The following is a 17,784-nucleotide window of genomic DNA, read 5'->3' on the forward strand; positions in this document are numbered from 1 at the left end:
TGATCTCTACTGAGCATTTTAATGTAAATGTGCTAGGTGTTGATCGTTACTCATACTGTACAGGTAGCAGAGCAGATTCAGAAGGATGTAGGTTGCAGTAGGTACTGGGAGATGAAGAAGCTTGCACAGGATAGAGTAGCATGGAGAGCTGCATCAAACCAGTCTCAGGACTGAAGACCACAACAACAACAACAACTGTACAGGTAGAAATTTGATTTTAAATAAAGTAGATCAACAGTTCTACTGATTTAAAATTTTACTAACCTCTACTGGGACATCTTCAGCTTTAAAAGAAGGTATTCCCGGAAAATGTCAAGGAAAGCGATATTGTTTAAGAAAGTATAATTGGTTTATTACAAATATGACCTTGGTCACAATGATGAGTTTTTTTTACTGCAAGTATTACTTATCATTATTACTAACATATCGATCTCTCTAACAGCGAATAAACACATAATGCTCATGACTGTTACAAAAAGTTTATGATGCTTCGTGAAACAAATAAATAAGTTAAATGGATTATATAGGAACACAATGTACAAATACAATGCGATTTTCTTTATCAGTGTTTTCAGAAGCAATGAGGATGAATGGTGCAGTGTGAGAAAGGAGACGGAGAGCTCAGAATGGGCAGCAGTTTCCCCACGGCTCCTGCAGGCTGTAACAGTTGACGCCCACGCAATACTGTCCCGTGGCCGCCAGCTGCACCATCTGCTGGAATGTTGGGTTCGTCGAGAGCTTCACCCAGATGTACATGTTGATATCGAAATCACTCGGTGTTGGCAGGTTCTGTGAACACAAGAGTTCAACCACAGTTGATGTCAACGGAAAGTAAACACCATGAATATCCGCTACGTGACACGAAATTTTGAGATGCGTAAATACACGTGAAATACACTCCTGGAAATTGAAATAAGAACACCGTGAATTCATTGTCCCAGGAAGGGGAAACTTTATTGACACATTCCTGGGGTCAGATACATCACATGATCACAATGACAGAACCACAGGCACATAGACACAGGCAACAGAGCATGCACAATGTCGGCACTAGTACAGTGTATATCCACCTTTCGCAGCAATGCAGGCTGCTATTCTCCCATGGAGACGATCGTAGAGATGCTGGATGTAGTCCTGTGGAACGGCTTGCCATGCCATTTCCACCTGGCGCCTCAGTTGGACCAGCGTTCGTGCTGGACGTGCAGACCGCGTGAGACGACGCTTCATCCAGTCCCAAACATGCTCAATGGGGGACAGATCCGGAGATCTTGCTGGCCAGGGTAGTTGACTTACACCTTCTAGAGCACGTTGGGTGGCACGGGATACATGCGGACGTGCATTGTCCTGTTGGAACAGCAAGTTCCCTTGCCGGTCTAGGAATGGTAGAACGATGGGTTCGATGACGGTTTGGATGTACCGTGCACTATTCAGTGTCCCCTCGACGATCACCAGTGGTGTACGGCCAGTGTAGGAGATCGCTCCCCACACCATGATGCCGGGTGTTGGCCCTGTGTGCCTCGGTCGTATGCAGTCCTGATTGTGGCGCTCACCTGCACGGCGCCAAACACGCATACGACCATCATTGGCACCAAGGCAGAAGCGACTCTCATCGCTGAGGACGACACGTCTCCATTCGTCCCTCCATTCACGCCTGTCGCGACACCACTGGAGGCGGGCTGCACGATGTTGGGGCGTGAGCGGAAGACGGCCTAACGGTGTGCGGGACCGTAGCCCAGCTTCATGGAGACGGTTGCGAATGGTCCTCGCCGATACCCCAGGAGCAACAGTGTCCCTAATTTGCTGGGAAGTGGCGGTGCGGTCCCCTACGGCACTGCGTAGGATCCTACGGTCTTGGCGTGCATCCCTGCGTCGCTGCGGTCCGGTCCCAGGTCGACGGGCACGTGCACCTTCCGCCGACCAGTGGCGACAACATCGATGTACTGTGGAGACCTCACGCCCCACGTGTTGAGCAATTCGGCGGTACGTCCACCCGGCCTCCCGCATGCCCACTATACGCCCTCGCTCAAAGTCCGTCAACTGCACATACGGTTCACGTCCACGCTGTCGCGGCATGCTACCAGTGTTAAAGACTGCGATGGAGCTCCGTATGCCACGGCAAACTGGCTGACACTGACGGAGGCGGTGCACAAATGCTGCGCAGCTAGCGCCATTCGACGGCCAACACCGCGGTTCCTGGTGTGTCCGCTGTGCCGTGCGTGTGATCATTGCTTGTACAGCCCTCTCGCAGTGTCCGGAGCAAGTATGGTGGGTCTGACACACCGGTGTCAATGTGTTCTTTTTTCCATTTCCAGGAGTGTATAACGACTATTGTTTGAGCACAAAATTTTAGTTAGTTACCTATTTCATGGGGTCTCTTGCATCATATGTGGCAATGATGTGAAACGAGTGAATTTAGAGTTTGTTATGTTAATTTACATTTGTTTATGACTACATGTTAATAATTTGCAAATGAGCTCACATAAGAGAAAAATATCCATTTTAATAACAATAGTGTATCAAAATACTGTGCTAAATCAAGTACAAATTTCTGAATGGAAATCACCTTTCAAGCAGAAGTTGCTCAGAAGGAACTTTTACACCTTACATAAAAATTTAGTACGAAGTCCTTCTGTCTTTTCAATAGCGTTTGTGCTTCATGAAAGTACATTTCAAAGTAAAACTTCATCGGCAGTGCTTCAGCTGGTTATCAGAGTCCTTGCACTGTGACATTAACAAGTGAAAAACATGCATCTTTGAATTTTCCTGATTTCTGTTATTTATAAAATAGTGTGGAAGTAACTTCTGCAAGTTGTTTACACTAACAGCTGCACACACCAGGCTATCTTAGACATTCTATTACATTATGCAGACACAACGAAGTCATTCGTTTACCAATTGAAGACCTGATAATGAAGATGTGCTTCGAAATCTACTTCTGCGAATTAAATACACCAGTCAAAAGACAGTGAACGAGAGTTATTATTAAATATTCTATTCATTTCAGTGCTTCAGTATTGCCAAGAGTAGCTGCACTGGCTACCATGAAATAATGTACATTACTTTCTAATTAAGTGTTTCTCTCTGTCAGGTATTTAATGTCATTGGTCACTGAGTAAATAGTCAAAATTTATGGTTCCAGCATTATTTACTCCATTCTGAGCCAAGGACAGTTTTAGTGAATACAAACAAAGTTAATTTTTATGTCCACTATTATAATTATGTATATCATTATTAGTTCTGAACTCTTTCTTGACAAGAGAAAATTTGCAAGCTAATACTGTTGATGAGACACTAAATATCTTAAACAACTGACTGCTGGACAACTTTGGATGAAAAAACACGTATTATTCTTGCTGCGCACCTTTATCAAATGGTAACTTAATTTCTTAAGGATGAGTTTCTTCAGAATGTAGTAACATTTGACATTCAAAATGATATTACACAAAATAGGTACATTAGCTTACAAATAAATGTGATTTACACAGAAAATGTCTCACATAGACTACAAAAATATCTAATATTGATTATTTATTATTTAATCCTTTGATGACAAAATTTGTAAACAGTGGTATTGGTGGATAATCAAAATTGTTTTCTACTGGGTATACCGTTATTAGCGTAGTTGTTCAATATTGCAGAGTCATAACTCACACGAAGTTTGTTAAGTGTCAGCAGTGAGTAGAAGTGAACTTCAGACAGTGGGAAAACGCTATAAGAAGGAACTGTAGGCATCTGAAGTGCGGTACTCCAACAGGACGTAAAAATTTCAGTGAGCAGATGAAGAACGAAATAGAAAGCTGTTAGAAAGAAAAGGGGGGAGGGGGAGGGGAAAGAAATATGTGGAAAAAATACACTGGAAGAAGCGACAGGTTAGTCAAACATGGCTATCTGGAATAGAGCTGCTGAAAGAAGCAATTGAAGAGAGACATTTTAGAGAAGGAATTACGTATGTGGAACAAATTATTGAGGGCGTTGTGTGTAGTAGGTATGCGGAGATGAAAGTATTCATTTCTTTATTTACCATGGCAAAATTAAGGCCATGACGCTTTCTCTTAAATCTAATTGGGCCTTCTCCTTACTATTGTACGTTACATTCATTACAACGAGCATGTTAAAAGTTACATCTAATACAGACTCGCACATTTAGAAATTACTGTGACATAAATTGTGCAGAAAAAAACCTCTTTATATACGTTATTAATGAATACAACAAGAAAGACAAATTACAGAGAAGGTAGATTTAATCTCTGAGTGTTAGCAGCAATGAATGTGACAAAATGGATGGAAATGCTAGAGAGAGAGAGAGAGAGAGAGAGAGAGAGAGAGAGAGAGGGCGAGAGGACGAGGAAGATCGAGACGAAAACATGTAATGAAGTTGGGAAAAAGGAAGAGGGATGACTGAATGAGAAATGAGAAAAGAAACCAGAGTAACTGAGAGGAGATGGGAGTATTTGCTTTACTGTTTGAAAGAAAGGACTGGTCACATAGTTTAATTTTGGGAGAAATTTTTGAGGCGGACGTAAGGAAGTGCTTCAGTTTTGTCTCAATAACACAACGTAGAATTGTGCGGATAGTGCAAGGCAGCCTGTTTCAGAGGCGGAGAATGGCATCAGTGAAGGTGATCACGATTGATTTGTTTTATGGATGGGTACAGCCGGAATGCTAGATAAGCGTGACCTTGTGTTGTGATTGTTACAGGATGACAGGTCATTATCTTTGAAATGAGGTAGGCCTACTGAGGTGCATGCAGACTGAGGAGGCGATGAAGTAGAAATTGGCTTCTGGTAGTCAGATAATTCGTGTGGCCTCAGTTATCGTGACAGAACGTGTGAAGCACTGATATGGTCAACTAAACGGTTGCTGCAGATATAATGCATGCAAGCATTCACGGTTAGTTCTAACCGTCTGGAGTTTTCACTACTAATGCCGTCTTGGATGATATAGTAATAACTGAGGTTCGGCAGACCGAGTGACTGCACAAGGTTACGTTCCACATCTTATAGAAACACGTGCCTAAACTTCTGAGAGGGATGGAAGCTAATGGAAGTCTGCCTGGATTCAGCGATGGTATTTTCTTGCTCAGACGAGATGCTCATCAGATGTTACACCCAAGCTGTTCTTTGTTTGCTGGTATGGTACTCGGACACCGTCGAATATTGGCACATGATAGGAAACGAAAATATGGTAACAGCAACGCATACAAAAGACATGAATATCCATTCAAGATAAGGCGAAAGACTACTCCTTAGACTGCCTGACAAAAAAATTGGAGCTTCCAGAAGGGGAGGAGGAAACGAAATGACATCTCATGAGTTGAGAGGGTATGTGATGTTTCTTAATTGATTACAAAATCGATCCAAATTTGTGGAGAACTGGGAGGTAAGAGCTCACCTAGCGATATGGTGATCCAGCTCCTGTGGCCTAGATGATTGCAGTGTTTCGGTTGGGAAGGGTGTCGTAATGCTGTTGTATCCTCTTCTGAGGCCAGCCAGCCAATATTTGTCATAACTGGTCCTTGATATCTTGCACACTACCACTGGAACTGTGTTGTCGTTCAAGCCGGTCCCTCATATGTGCTACAAGGGCAGATCTGGGGATTTTGCTGGCTGTGAGAGTACCTCAACATATACAGATAGTTCATAGAGACTCGTGCCATTTGTGGACAAGCACTGTATTGTCGAAAAACTGCACCAATATACTGCTCCATGAGGGGTAATACATGAGGGTGCAGGATACCCATGACATACAGTTGTTCCATCAGAATTCCCTCAGTCAGCACCAGCTATGAGGTAGCGTCATACCCAGTGGCTTCTGGGGTAGTGCAGAACTGCAATTCATCACTGAACACAATGCAAAGCCATTCATAAACAGCTCATGGCTCCCAGTATTGGCACCACCCGAAACACACGCGATAGTAATTCCCTAGTTGGGCCGCTGTTAGTCTCCGGTCAGTGCCAAGTGATGACTCAGAATGTCTAAGGAGGTTCAAGGGTCTGCGACAAGATTGGCGACCCTCTATCGTGGTCGTCACATGCAGTCTAACATAGGCCACTGCACATCGAAACGCCTCACATCTCCGGATAGAGCACGACTGGACTAGCGCCCAAATGAAGACGCACAATGAGACAACATTCCAATTCTGCCAGGTTCCTATAATACTGTTTCACACGAGTATGTGGCACGTCCGTGTCATTCATAGTGATCACTCAGCATCTGACGCTGCTGGCGCCTCTTGTATACCCCAAGAGACCTGGTAACAACACTAAGGAGAACACACATAGAATTACTGCACCAATTATTGACGTACCTACAGAATGTATCCGAATATGAGGATATATTAACGTCCGACATTGTCTACTGAGTACTTCACTTTTTTTGTCAGGCATTGTGTTCAGGGTTGGTCTGGTAAATAAGCTCAATAAATCCGTAAAAAAAAGTCTATTTGAAAAGAAAAGTACAAATGTTCATTATTCTTCAAAGTGGCATCCTTGGGCGTCAATAAACTTTTTCCAGCGAGTCTGCCAGGTGTGATAGACTTCCTGGAACACTCTGACAGGAACCTCCTTCAGACATGTCGTCTCGGCGGCTTTCACGGCGTCTACCACCCAAAAATGATGGTCGTTTATGTTTCTCTTTATTCGAGAAAACAGAAAGAAGTCCTCTGATTCTAGAGCGGAACAGCATAGTGGCTGGGGCAGCGTTTCCACATCGTGCCTGGCCAGGAAGTCGCTAACAACAAAGGCTGTATGAGACGGCACGTTGTCGTGATGGAGTCACCAGTTTCCACTGATCTCTCTGCTGAAGCGAAGCACCCCGTCTCGAAAAATCGACGACAGTTTGTCCCTGTGGCACAAACTCGGAGCGGACAATGCCTTTGAAATCAAAAAAGACGATGAGCATCGCCTTCTGCCAGGATTTCGTCATCCTGGCCTTTTTCGGCTTTGGGGAAGCTTTCGTCTTTTTGATTCAGGGTCGTATTCTAAAATCCATGTTTCGTTCCCCGTTGTTGCATTACCAAAAATATTTGGCTCATTTTCTCAACACTCCAAAAGATCACGCGCGATTGTTCAACGACCAGCCATTTTTTCATCCGATAGCACCTTCGGAACAATCTTCGTGCAGGTCTTCCACATGGTCCAGCGTTGAGTAAGAATTTCATGCACTAAAGTTTTCGGTGTCCTACACTGCTCTGCCATCAATTGGACGATGAAGCGTCGGTCTGAGTCCAAAACTTTCTCCACTTCGCGCACATCCTTGACAACATGAGAGAGATGGACGGGCGTTCAGGCCACTGTTCATCATTGATATCCTCTCTCCCTCCCGGAACATCTTGTTCCATAGGTAAGTCATGTTTTGGGACATCACTTCCATCTCGGCTAAGCGTTGTGACGGTCTGTGAGCCTGATTTCGCAAACCTAACACGAACTTCAGTGACACGCCTCTGCTATTCAGTGAATCGTCGCACTTTGATCTGCCGGTGCGTCACTGGAACATAGGTACGCACTACGAGCAGTCCGCACTGGGCAACTACCGGCGCGCAACTGACGAGGAACGCGTTGCCTTCCCAAAACCTCCCACCGAATTTTCCCCCGCCAGTCACAACAATCCAGCCTTCCTGGTTGGCAGGAAATAATCATTTCACTTACATTCCGGACACACCCTGTATGTACCAGGTGATCGAAAAGCCAGTATAAATTTGAAAAGTTAATAAACCACGGAATACTGTAGATAGGTAAAAATTGACACACATGCTTGGAATGACATGGGGTTTTACTAGAAAAAAAACCACCCCATATTGCTAGACGCATGAAAGATCTCTTGCGCGCGTCGTTTGGTGATTATCGTGTGTTCAGCCGCCACTTTCGTCATTCTTGGCCTGCCAGGTCCCCAGACCTTAGTCCGTGCGATTATTGGCTTTGAGATTACCTGAAGTCGCAAGTGTATCGTGAGCGACCGACATATCTAGGGATGCTGAAAGACAACATCCGACGCCAATGCCTCACCATAACTCCGGACATGCTTTACAGTGCTATTCAAAACATTATCCATCGACTACAGCAATTATTGAGGAATGATGGTGGACATATTGAGCATTTCCTGTAAAGAACATCATCTTTGCTTTGTCTTTCATTGTTATGCTAATCATTGCTATTGTGATCAGATGAAGCTCCATCTGTTGGACATTTTTTGAACGTTTGTATTTTTTTGGTTCTAATATGTGGTGTCACCGCCAGACACCACACTTGCTAGGTGGTAGCTTTAAATCGGCCGCGGTCCATTAGTACATGTCGGACCCGCGTGTCGCCACTGTCAGTAATTGCAGACCGAGCGCCACCACACGGCAGGTCTAGAGAGACGTACTAGCACTCACCCCAGTTGTACGACGACTTTGCTAGCGACTACACTGACGAAGCCTTTCTCTCATTTGCCGAGAGACAGTTAGAATAGCCTTCAGCTAAGTCCATGGCTACGACCTAGCAAGGCGCCATTAACCATTTCTATAGAGAGTCTCACTTGTATCATCAAGAATGCTGTATACAAATGATGGATTAAAGTTAAGTATAACCGCAGCTACGTACTTTTCTTTATAGCATTCATTAAGTATCCTGTTCCAGACTTCACGCCAGTCGGCGTGAGTTGACGCGTGCCCTTTCGGTTTCCTCGCCTTGTGTCTAGACTGTCTTGTCTAGACACAACATAATAAAACCCCATGTCATTCCAAGCATGTGTGTCAAATTGTACCTCTCTATCTACATTATTCCTTGATTTATTCAGTTTTCAAATTTATACTGACTTTTTGATCACCTGGTATAAGAAAAGGCGAAAGCTGGAGAGGTATAACTCACCTGGAACTTGATGAGCAGATCGTTGGGGATGCCGTAGAGGTGGTGGAGCTTGTCGGCCAGCGACCCGCTTTGGGCCTGCACGTGGCCGGTGGACGGGGCGAGGCGGCCGAGAGCCTCCGCAGCCGCGCCGGCCAGCGACGCGTTTCTGCTCGCCACCTGCTCCAGGCCCAGCGCCAGCTCGTAGGCCAGGAACGGCTCGCGCTCTGCAACGAGCGGCGGCGCTTTACCCGAGGGAAGGAAACACTTCTCGGTGTTCGAGCGAGGGAGGGGTTGGCTGGCGATGAGGGAAGCGTATGCTGTCTTGGGTTTGGAGGAAAACAGGCAGAGCTTTTAGCGCAAATACAGCAAAGCAGAAATGGAACTGTAAGGCGTTTTACTGCCGTTACTGCGTTTCTATTCCGAGAAGGTACATAGGAACTTTGACAATATCTGAAAAGAACAAACAAGCTTCACTTGATCGGGCTAACAACGTACCTCATTACATGCACGACTTCCTTCTGGCTGGTCTGTGATGACTACAATTCTTCTGGTGTGGAAAGAAGATGGACCCTGGTTCGAAATAGCTAAACAAGGTTTTCCGCAAGTGACTGGACTCAGAGTGTGATTTTAAGAATATAGTGAATGATCTTTTCGCAGTCACTCTTAATTACAACCAGTCGCCAGGGTATTTTCATCTACACGACCTTGTCCATAATTTCAGATTTCATTCTCATACGCTTCGTAGGCGGTAGTGAGTCGGTAGCTGGAACCTCGTAATGGGATAGGAGTAGAGCCGCTCACCTGGCTCTGGCAGCGAGTCGTACAGCTGCTGCGCGGTGGGCGTCCCGCGCGCCTCCCCGGCCTCTCCCGTGCCGGCGGGCAGCAGCAGCGCCGGCGGCAGCGCGGCCAGCAGCACCAGCGGCGGCAGGCGGGACACCATGTCGGCCCTGCGCAGGCACACGCTAGTGCTCGTAACCTCGTGTCACTATTTAGACGACTGTTATAAAAAATTACCTCAGGTTACCTTCCATTCAGAAGGCTGTTGCACGCGGCGACTGTTATATTGACTTGTAAATAATAGACTTCAGCTATCAGTCGTGTTTTTGAAATTTTATTGCCACATCTAGATTTCAGCTAGAAACTTTCCATTCTCAATGCACTATCATTTTTGATCAATGCATGTAATGCCTGTTGCTCGGGCATCGTCCACAGTTCATTGAATACTATTCAGTTCATCAAAAATGATAGTGCCTTGAGAATGGCTAGTTTCTAGCTGCAATCTAGATCTGCCAATAAAATTTCAAAAGGACTACTGATAGCTGAAATCTATTATTTACAAAAAAAACCACATGTCTTTCGTCGTAATAGTCTCATGCAATAATATACTTGCCCAAGTCTCTGTTTGGTTTATTATCGACCTAGAGCATAGGTTCGCAAACTTTTGTGAGACCATTACCCAGGAGCGCAATCATGTATTAACTGGTACTACCCTTGTCCCCCTTTACCCCACCATTCTCAGCATCAGCACCTCACCAAACTTTAGAATGTAAAACAATTTTCTTTGAACACTTTCATTTACAAAATGATGGAAGATAAATGTCATTTATTGTAGGTGTTTCATTAAACAATGAGACAATGTGACTTACTTGTACCATTCTTTTTTTTCAGAATGGTGAAGTAATTCTGAGTGCATGGTATGTGTTTCCTAAATCCCTTCTCCGAAAGGAAAGCTAACTGTCCACATCGAGTGTAGACACTTATAAGAAAACGTCTTTCCACTGCGTCACTCTTCTTCCTAGCGACACTTGCTTCACCCACATCCTGCATCACCATTTAAAACCGAACAAATTAAAACATGTGCCCTATATTTAGGCCGAATGTTTGTGATTGCTTGACCTCTTACTTCTGAACTGGGGCCGGCCGGGGTGGCCGAGCGGTTCTAGGCGCTACAGTCCGGAACCGCGCGACCGCTACGGTCGCAGCTTCGAATCCTGCCTCGGGCATGGATGTGTGTGATGTCCTTAGGTTAGTTAGATTTAAGTAGTTCTAAGTTCTAGGGCACTGATGACCTCAGAAGTTAAGTCCCATAGTGCTCAGAGCCATTTGAACCATTTTTTTCTGAACTGGCAGGTTTCAAAGATTTCAAACTGTAAGTGCTTTTTCCCTCACCAATGTCAGAAATGATAGTAATAATGAAGAAGAATAGCCCATACGGCAGTGTAGCACCTACTTTCATTGTTGAGAAGTGAATAATGAAGCAATTTCTGGTCTACCGCAGCAACCTACAACTGGGGAACGTATTTTCAGGAGATATTTAAGCATATGTGATGTACATGTCATAGGTGCATGGAACAAAGTACAATGCATGTGTGTAGAGAGGAAAATACTGTTCATACATTCGTTTCAAAACTATGATTCCCACTACCATGTGTTACCGCTGATTTGAGAAAAAGGGCAATTATTCATAACTTATCTACTCAATATTACAGTCTTAGTAAGTAGTGATCATAGAAACGACGTTTTAAAAATAAATTAGTTCCGTGACCGAAACATAAAATGACCCATTTTGCAAACACTTTAGTGAATCGCAACACGTCGTGGACAATGACGTGTGCTGAACCAGCAGCAATGTCCAGAATAGCGGCCATCTCCTTTACATCTACATCTACATCTACATTTATACTCCGCAAGCCACCCAACGGTGTGTGGCGGAGGGCACTTTACGTACCACTGTCATTACCTCCCTTTCCAGTTCCCGTCGCGTATGGTTCGCGGGAAGAACGAGTGTCTGAAAGCCTCCGTTCGCGCTCTAATCTCTCTAATTTTACATTCGTGATCTCCTCGGGAGGTATAAGTAGGGGGAAGCAATATATTCGATACCTCATCCAGAAACGCACCCTCTCGAAACCTGGTGAGCAAGCTACACCGCGATGCAGAGTGCCTCTCTTGCAGAGTCTGCCACTTGAGTTTGTTAAACATCTCCGTAACGCTATCACGGTTACCAAATAACCCTGTGACGAAACGCGCCGCTCTTCTTTGGATCTTCTCTATCTCCTCCGTCAACCCGATCTGGTACGGATCCCACACTGATGAGCAGTACTCAAGTATAGGTCGAACGAGTGTTTTGTAAGCCACCTCCTTTGTTGATGGACTACATTTTCTAAGGACTCTCCCAATGAATCTCAACCTGGTACCCGCCTAACCAACAATGAATTTTATATGATCATTCCACTTCAAATCGTTCCGCACGCATACTCCCAGATATTTTACAGAAGTAACTGCTACCAGTGTTTGTTCCGCTATCATATAATCATACAATAAAGGATCCTTCTTTCTATGTATTCGCAATACATTACATTTGTCTATGTTAACGGTCAGTTGCGACTTCCTGCACCAAGTGCCTATCCGCTGCAGATCTTCCTGCATTTCGCTACAATTTTCTAATGCTGCAACTTCTCTGTATACTACAGCATCATCCGCGAAAAGCCGCATGGAACTTCCGACACTATCTACTAGGTCATTTATATATCTTGTGGAAAGCAATGGTCCCAAAATACTCCCCTGTGGCACGCCAGAGGTTACTTTAACGTCTGTAGACGTCTCTCCATTGATAACAACATGCTGTGTTCTGTTTGCTAAAAACTCTTCAATCCAGCCACACAGCTGGTCTGATATTCCGAAGGCTCTCACTTTATTTATCAGGCGACAGTGCGGAACTGAATCGAACGCCTTCCGGAAGACAAGAAAAATAGCATCTACCTGGGAGCCTGTATCTAATATTTTCTGGGTCTCATGAACAAATGAAGCGAGTTGGGTGTCACACGATCGCTGTTTCCGGAATCCATGTTGATTCCTACATAGTAGATTCTGGGTTTCCAAAAACGACATGATACTCGAGCAAAAAACATGTTCTAAAATTCTACAACAGATCGACGTCAGAGATATAGGTCTATAGTTTTGCGCATCTGCTCGATGACCCTTCTTGAAGACTGGGACTACCTGTGCTCTTTTCCAATCATTTGGAACCTTCCGTTCCTCTAGAGACTTGCGGTACACGGCTGTTAGAAGGGGAGCAAGTTCTTTCGCGTACTCTGTGTAGAATCGTATTGGTATCCCGTCAGGTCCAGTGGACTTTCCTCTGTTGAGTGATTCCAGTTGCTTTTCTATTCCTTGGACACTTATTTCGATGTCAGCCATTTTTTCGTTTGTGCGAGGATTTAGAGAAGGAACGGCAGTGCGGTCTTCCTCTGTGAAACAGCTTTGGAAAAAGGTGTTTAGTATTTCAACTTTACGCATGTCATCCTCCGTTTCAATGCCTTCATCATCCCGGAGTGTCTGGATATGCTGTTTCTACCACTTACTGATTTAACGTAAGACCAGAACTTCCTAGGATTTTCTGTCAAGTCGGTACATAGAATTTTACTTTCGAATTCACTGAACGCTTCACGCATAGCCCTCCTTACGCTAGCTTTGACATCGTTTAGCTTCTGTTTGTCTGAGAGGTTTTGGCTGCGTTTAAACTTGGAGTGAAGCTCTCTTTGCTTTCGCAGTAGTTTCCTAACTTTGTTGTTGTACCACGGTGGGTTTTTCCCGTGCCTCACAGTTTTACTCGGCACGTACCTGTCTAAAACGCATTTTACGATTGCCTTGAACTTTTTCCATAAACACTCACCATTGTGTGTCGGAACAGAAATTTTCGTTTTGATCTGTTAGGTAGTCTGAAATCTGCCTTCTATTACTCTTGCTAAACAGATAAACCTTCCTCCCTTTTTTATATTCCTATTAACTTCCATATTCAGGGATGCTGCAACGGCCTTATGATCACTGATTCCCTGTTCTGCACATACAGAGTCGAAAAGTTCGGGTCTGTTTGTTATCAGTAAGTCCAAGATGTTATCTCCACGAGTCGGTTCTCTGCTTAATTGCTCGAGGTAATTTTCGGATAGTGCACTCAGTATAATGTCACTCGATGCTCTGTCCCTACCACCCGTCCTAAACATCTGAGTGTCCCAGTCTATATCTGGTAAATTGAAATCTCCACCTAAGACTATAACATGCTGAGAAAATTTATGTGAAATGTATTCCAAATTTTCTCTCAGTTGTTCTGCCACTAATGCTGCTGAGTCGGGGGGTCGGTAAAAGGAGCCAATTATTAACCTAGCTCGGATGTAGAGTGTAACCTCCACCCATAATAATTCACAGGAACTATCCACTTCTACTTCACTACAGGATAAACTACTACTAACAGCGACGAACACTCCACCACCGGTTGCATGTAATCTATCCTTTCTAAACACCGTCTGTACCTTTGTAAAAATTTCGGCAGAATTTATCTCTGGCTTCAGTCAGCTTTCTGTACCTATAACGATTTCAGCTTCGGTGCTTTCTATCAGCGCTTGAAGTTCCGGTACTTTACCAACGCAGCTTCGACAGTTTACAATTGCAATACCGATTGCTGCTTGGTCCCCGCATGTCCTGAATTTGCCCCGCACCCGTTGAGGCTGTTGCCCTTTCTGCACTTGCCCGAGCCATCTAACCTAAAAAACCGCCCAGCCCACGCCACACAACCCCTGCTACCCGTGTAGCCGCTTGTTGCGTGTAGTGGACTCCTGACCTATCCAGCGGAACCTGAAACCCCACCACCCTATGGCGCAAGTCGAGGAATCTGCAGCCCACACGGTCGTAGAACCGTCTCAGCCTCTGATTCAGACTCTCCACTCGGCTCTGTACTAAACGTCCGCAGTCAGTCCTGTCGACGATGCTGCAGATGGTGAGCTCTGCTTTCATCCCGCTAGCGAGACTGGCAGTCTTCACCAAATCAGATAGCCGCCGGAAGCCAGAGAGGATTTCCTCCGATCCATAGCGACACACATCATTGGTGCCGACATGAGCGACCACCTGCAGATGGGTGCATCCTGTACCCTTCATGGCATCCGGAAGGACCCTTTCCACATCTGGAATGACTCCCCACGATATGCACACGGAGTGGACATTGGTTTTCTTCCCCTCTCTTGCTGCCATATCCCTAAGGGGCCCCATTACGCGCCTGACGCTCCCGACTACCAGTAAGCCCACCATCTGCGTCCGCCCGGATCTTGCAGACTGAGGGGCAACCTCTGGAACAGGACAAGCAGCCATGTCAGGCAGAAGATCAGTATCAGCCCGAGACAGAGCCTGAAACTGGTTCGTCAGACAAACTGGAGAGGCCTTCCGTTCAGCCCTCCGGAATGTCTTTCGCCCCCTGCCAAACCTTGAGACGACCTCCCACTCTACCACAGGTGAGGGATCAGCCTCAATGCGGGCAGTATCCCGGGCAACCACAGTCTTAGTTCGATCGGGGGATGCGTGGGCCGAGCTGCCCGTCCCCGACAAACCCCCATCCGAACCCCCACAGTGATGCCCATTGGCAACAGCCTCAAGCTGTGTGACCGAAGCCAACACTGCCTGAAGCTGGGAGCGAAGGGATGCTAACTCAGCCTGCATCCGAACACAGCAGTTGCAGTCCCTATCCATGCTAAAAACTGTTGTGCAAAGAACGTCTGAACTAATCTACAGAGAGCGCAAACAAATCGACACAAAATTTAAACGGTTATTAAAATACAAGATTGCCTAGTAAATGCAGTAATGCTGCTACTTGCACACTGCTGACAACTGCTCGGCGGCGGAAGGAGACTACGCGATTTTACACTATTCAGGTACTATAACGCGATGCTACAACTATCAAATACTATAATACGCCCGAAATTTATGAATTAAACAATGCAAGTACCAAAAACACGCAAAGAAATTAAGAATTAAACTATGTAACAAATGCGTGTGCTAGGAGTATACGACTTGCTGCTGCAGCTGCTTATCCAACGGCGGCAGGGAGCACACAGTCCCTGTTTTACTCCAGAAGCTCTTCCACTACCGCAATGTCTTCGTTCGTTCTACGCGGTGTGCCTGGGTAGGGCGTAGAGCCTCTTTCACTGAAGTTCGGCCTCTTATAACCTTACTTCACCACTAGCACACCAATCACCCTATCTCAGTTTCATCCTAAGACTCATTTACAGTAATTTAATACCACGGTTTCATTGCGCTGGAGGTCGAAAATGCAGCGGTCATCTTTGCACTGACACAGCTTCCTCTCCTGTGAAACGACAACTGCAAACTGTTGGTCATTCGTTGAAAACCAATGATAAATCCTGAATCGACAGCACAACTTTCAGGAATGTTATTGCACTTTTATGATTTACATATTAGGTGTGGCTCGATGGCCGGGTTTGTGGATGATGTGGCTTACAACTATCTGACACGTACAACTGCCACCAGAGTGCATTACTGTTGCTCGTGTTTAGTATTGTTACCAGGCTTGGTAGGATAAATAAAGGCGTGAACAGCGTTAGATGTTGATGCCAGTTCGGTGACTTGCGTCTCCATAACCTATCCCAGTTATCCAACCGCGACAAGACGTCCTACAGTTTAACGTGGACTCCGAACCACTGTAATTTCTGGTGACTTCTCACAATACTGAGAGAAGAATGATAAATACAGGCTGAAAATTTCAGTGTCCCGACCGGGATTCGATCCTGCAATCTCTCGATTTCCAGACTCGCACTTTGCACCTAGACCAACGTCAGGACCGACAGGCTTTCATATGAATCAGGAATTAAATCTTAAGCCCTTCCATGGGGTCTCGTGACTGCTACCAAAAAGGGGCACGGAACTGCTATACACTGAAATTTTGGTTCGCATTTCTACTTTTAAAGTAATTGCTTTTCGTGTATTGTTATTAGTTTCTTTTACACTTTTGAGCTAAGTGAGATTCGCCTTAAGACATTTAACTTGTATGTATAAAGAGCAAACCTGAGATCTCCGTTCGGCCTTCCGGTTTTAGTTTTCTTGTGGTGTTGCTGAACTGATCAAGTCGAATTTCTAAAAGGTCTTCAAACGAGGGCGATAACCCTTCGTATTATACAGTAGGTGTTCTCTATATTTCAGTACCGAATTCCAATCTCTCCACTCCTATTACGTCCATAGGGTTCTATTAAAACACAAATACAACACTGCACTTTGCAAGCTTTCATCGTCATCCACACAGCACAGACACACATATAAGACACTGATTTGAGGAAACAACCATTCACTCAGTCGAAGGTCGACGCATATAAATGAGAGGCCAATGACTTACTCACAACGACGTCAAGGGAAATTTAATTCTGGACTATATAATACAAATTGACATTTTTGCTTCTTTATTTTCTGTGTGGCACACGAACTAAATGAACTGAACCTTTTGTCTGTGAACATTATCCTTAGCGTCTGGGATGTACTAACTTGTAATGAATAATATTCTTGCATTCCTTGTATAAAAGATAAGCCGACTTTTGATAGTGGAAGATGATTTTTGCTCCGAAGTGTTTGTGGGAGCTGTGTTAACGCCTGTAGATATGTGGTACGTCGGAAAACGTTAAACATCGAATTCACTTTACGGCACTATTGATGTCTTGAAATTTAGCCTTACAGCTCTCGTATATAGTCATGAAATGAAACACCAAAAATTTCTTAACTGCAACATCAAGGTGCTGCATGTATCCGCTACTGTGCTTGGTTGGTGACGTTACGGAGAGCTTCAGTTTACTTGACATTGTTTTTAATCAGGAAAGACATTAATTAAAAGTTTGTCTATCGTTTGTCAGGTAGCTTCTGGGGTTACAGTAGGTGTTCATTAAAGTCTTGCACAACGTTGGAACTAAGGCACTTTATTTATAAACAGGGTAACCCGGATACGAGGTGGCAAATGAATAGTTGTGACATGTTGTTTTCCATTTGTGGGAACAACTGCAGCAAATAATGTTTGTTTATTAACGTTTTTTGGTGATGAGTTGGCAATGCTTTGCATGGAAAAGGAAGGCGCTCGACAATGAAAAAACAAAGGATCGAGTTTAAAATAAGACCTTTCCACATTAGACAAAAAGCA

At 44.8% G+C, this 17,784-nt stretch overlaps 1 protein-coding gene across 1 annotated transcript; it reads right to left on the reverse strand.

Moving 5' to 3' along the window:
- Nucleotides 1-437: 437 nt before the first annotated feature.
- LOC126102419 (uncharacterized) lies at nucleotides 438-9,765 on the reverse strand. Its single transcript, XM_049912324.1, has 3 exons — nucleotides 9,627-9,765; nucleotides 8,847-9,049; nucleotides 438-789 (listed from the first exon to the last, which is right to left on the reverse strand). The coding sequence occupies exons 1-3, from the start codon at nucleotides 9,763-9,765 to the stop codon at nucleotides 622-624; spliced, it is 510 nt and encodes a 169-aa protein (XP_049768281.1). The 3' UTR covers nucleotides 438-621.
- Between the last annotated feature and the right edge of the window lie 8,019 nt (nucleotides 9,766-17,784).

The sequence above is a fragment of the Schistocerca cancellata genome, chromosome 1, assembly GCF_023864275.1.
Source record: "Schistocerca cancellata isolate TAMUIC-IGC-003103 chromosome 1, iqSchCanc2.1, whole genome shotgun sequence".
In the NCBI taxonomy this organism is placed as follows: Eukaryota; Metazoa; Arthropoda; class Insecta; order Orthoptera; family Acrididae; genus Schistocerca; species Schistocerca cancellata.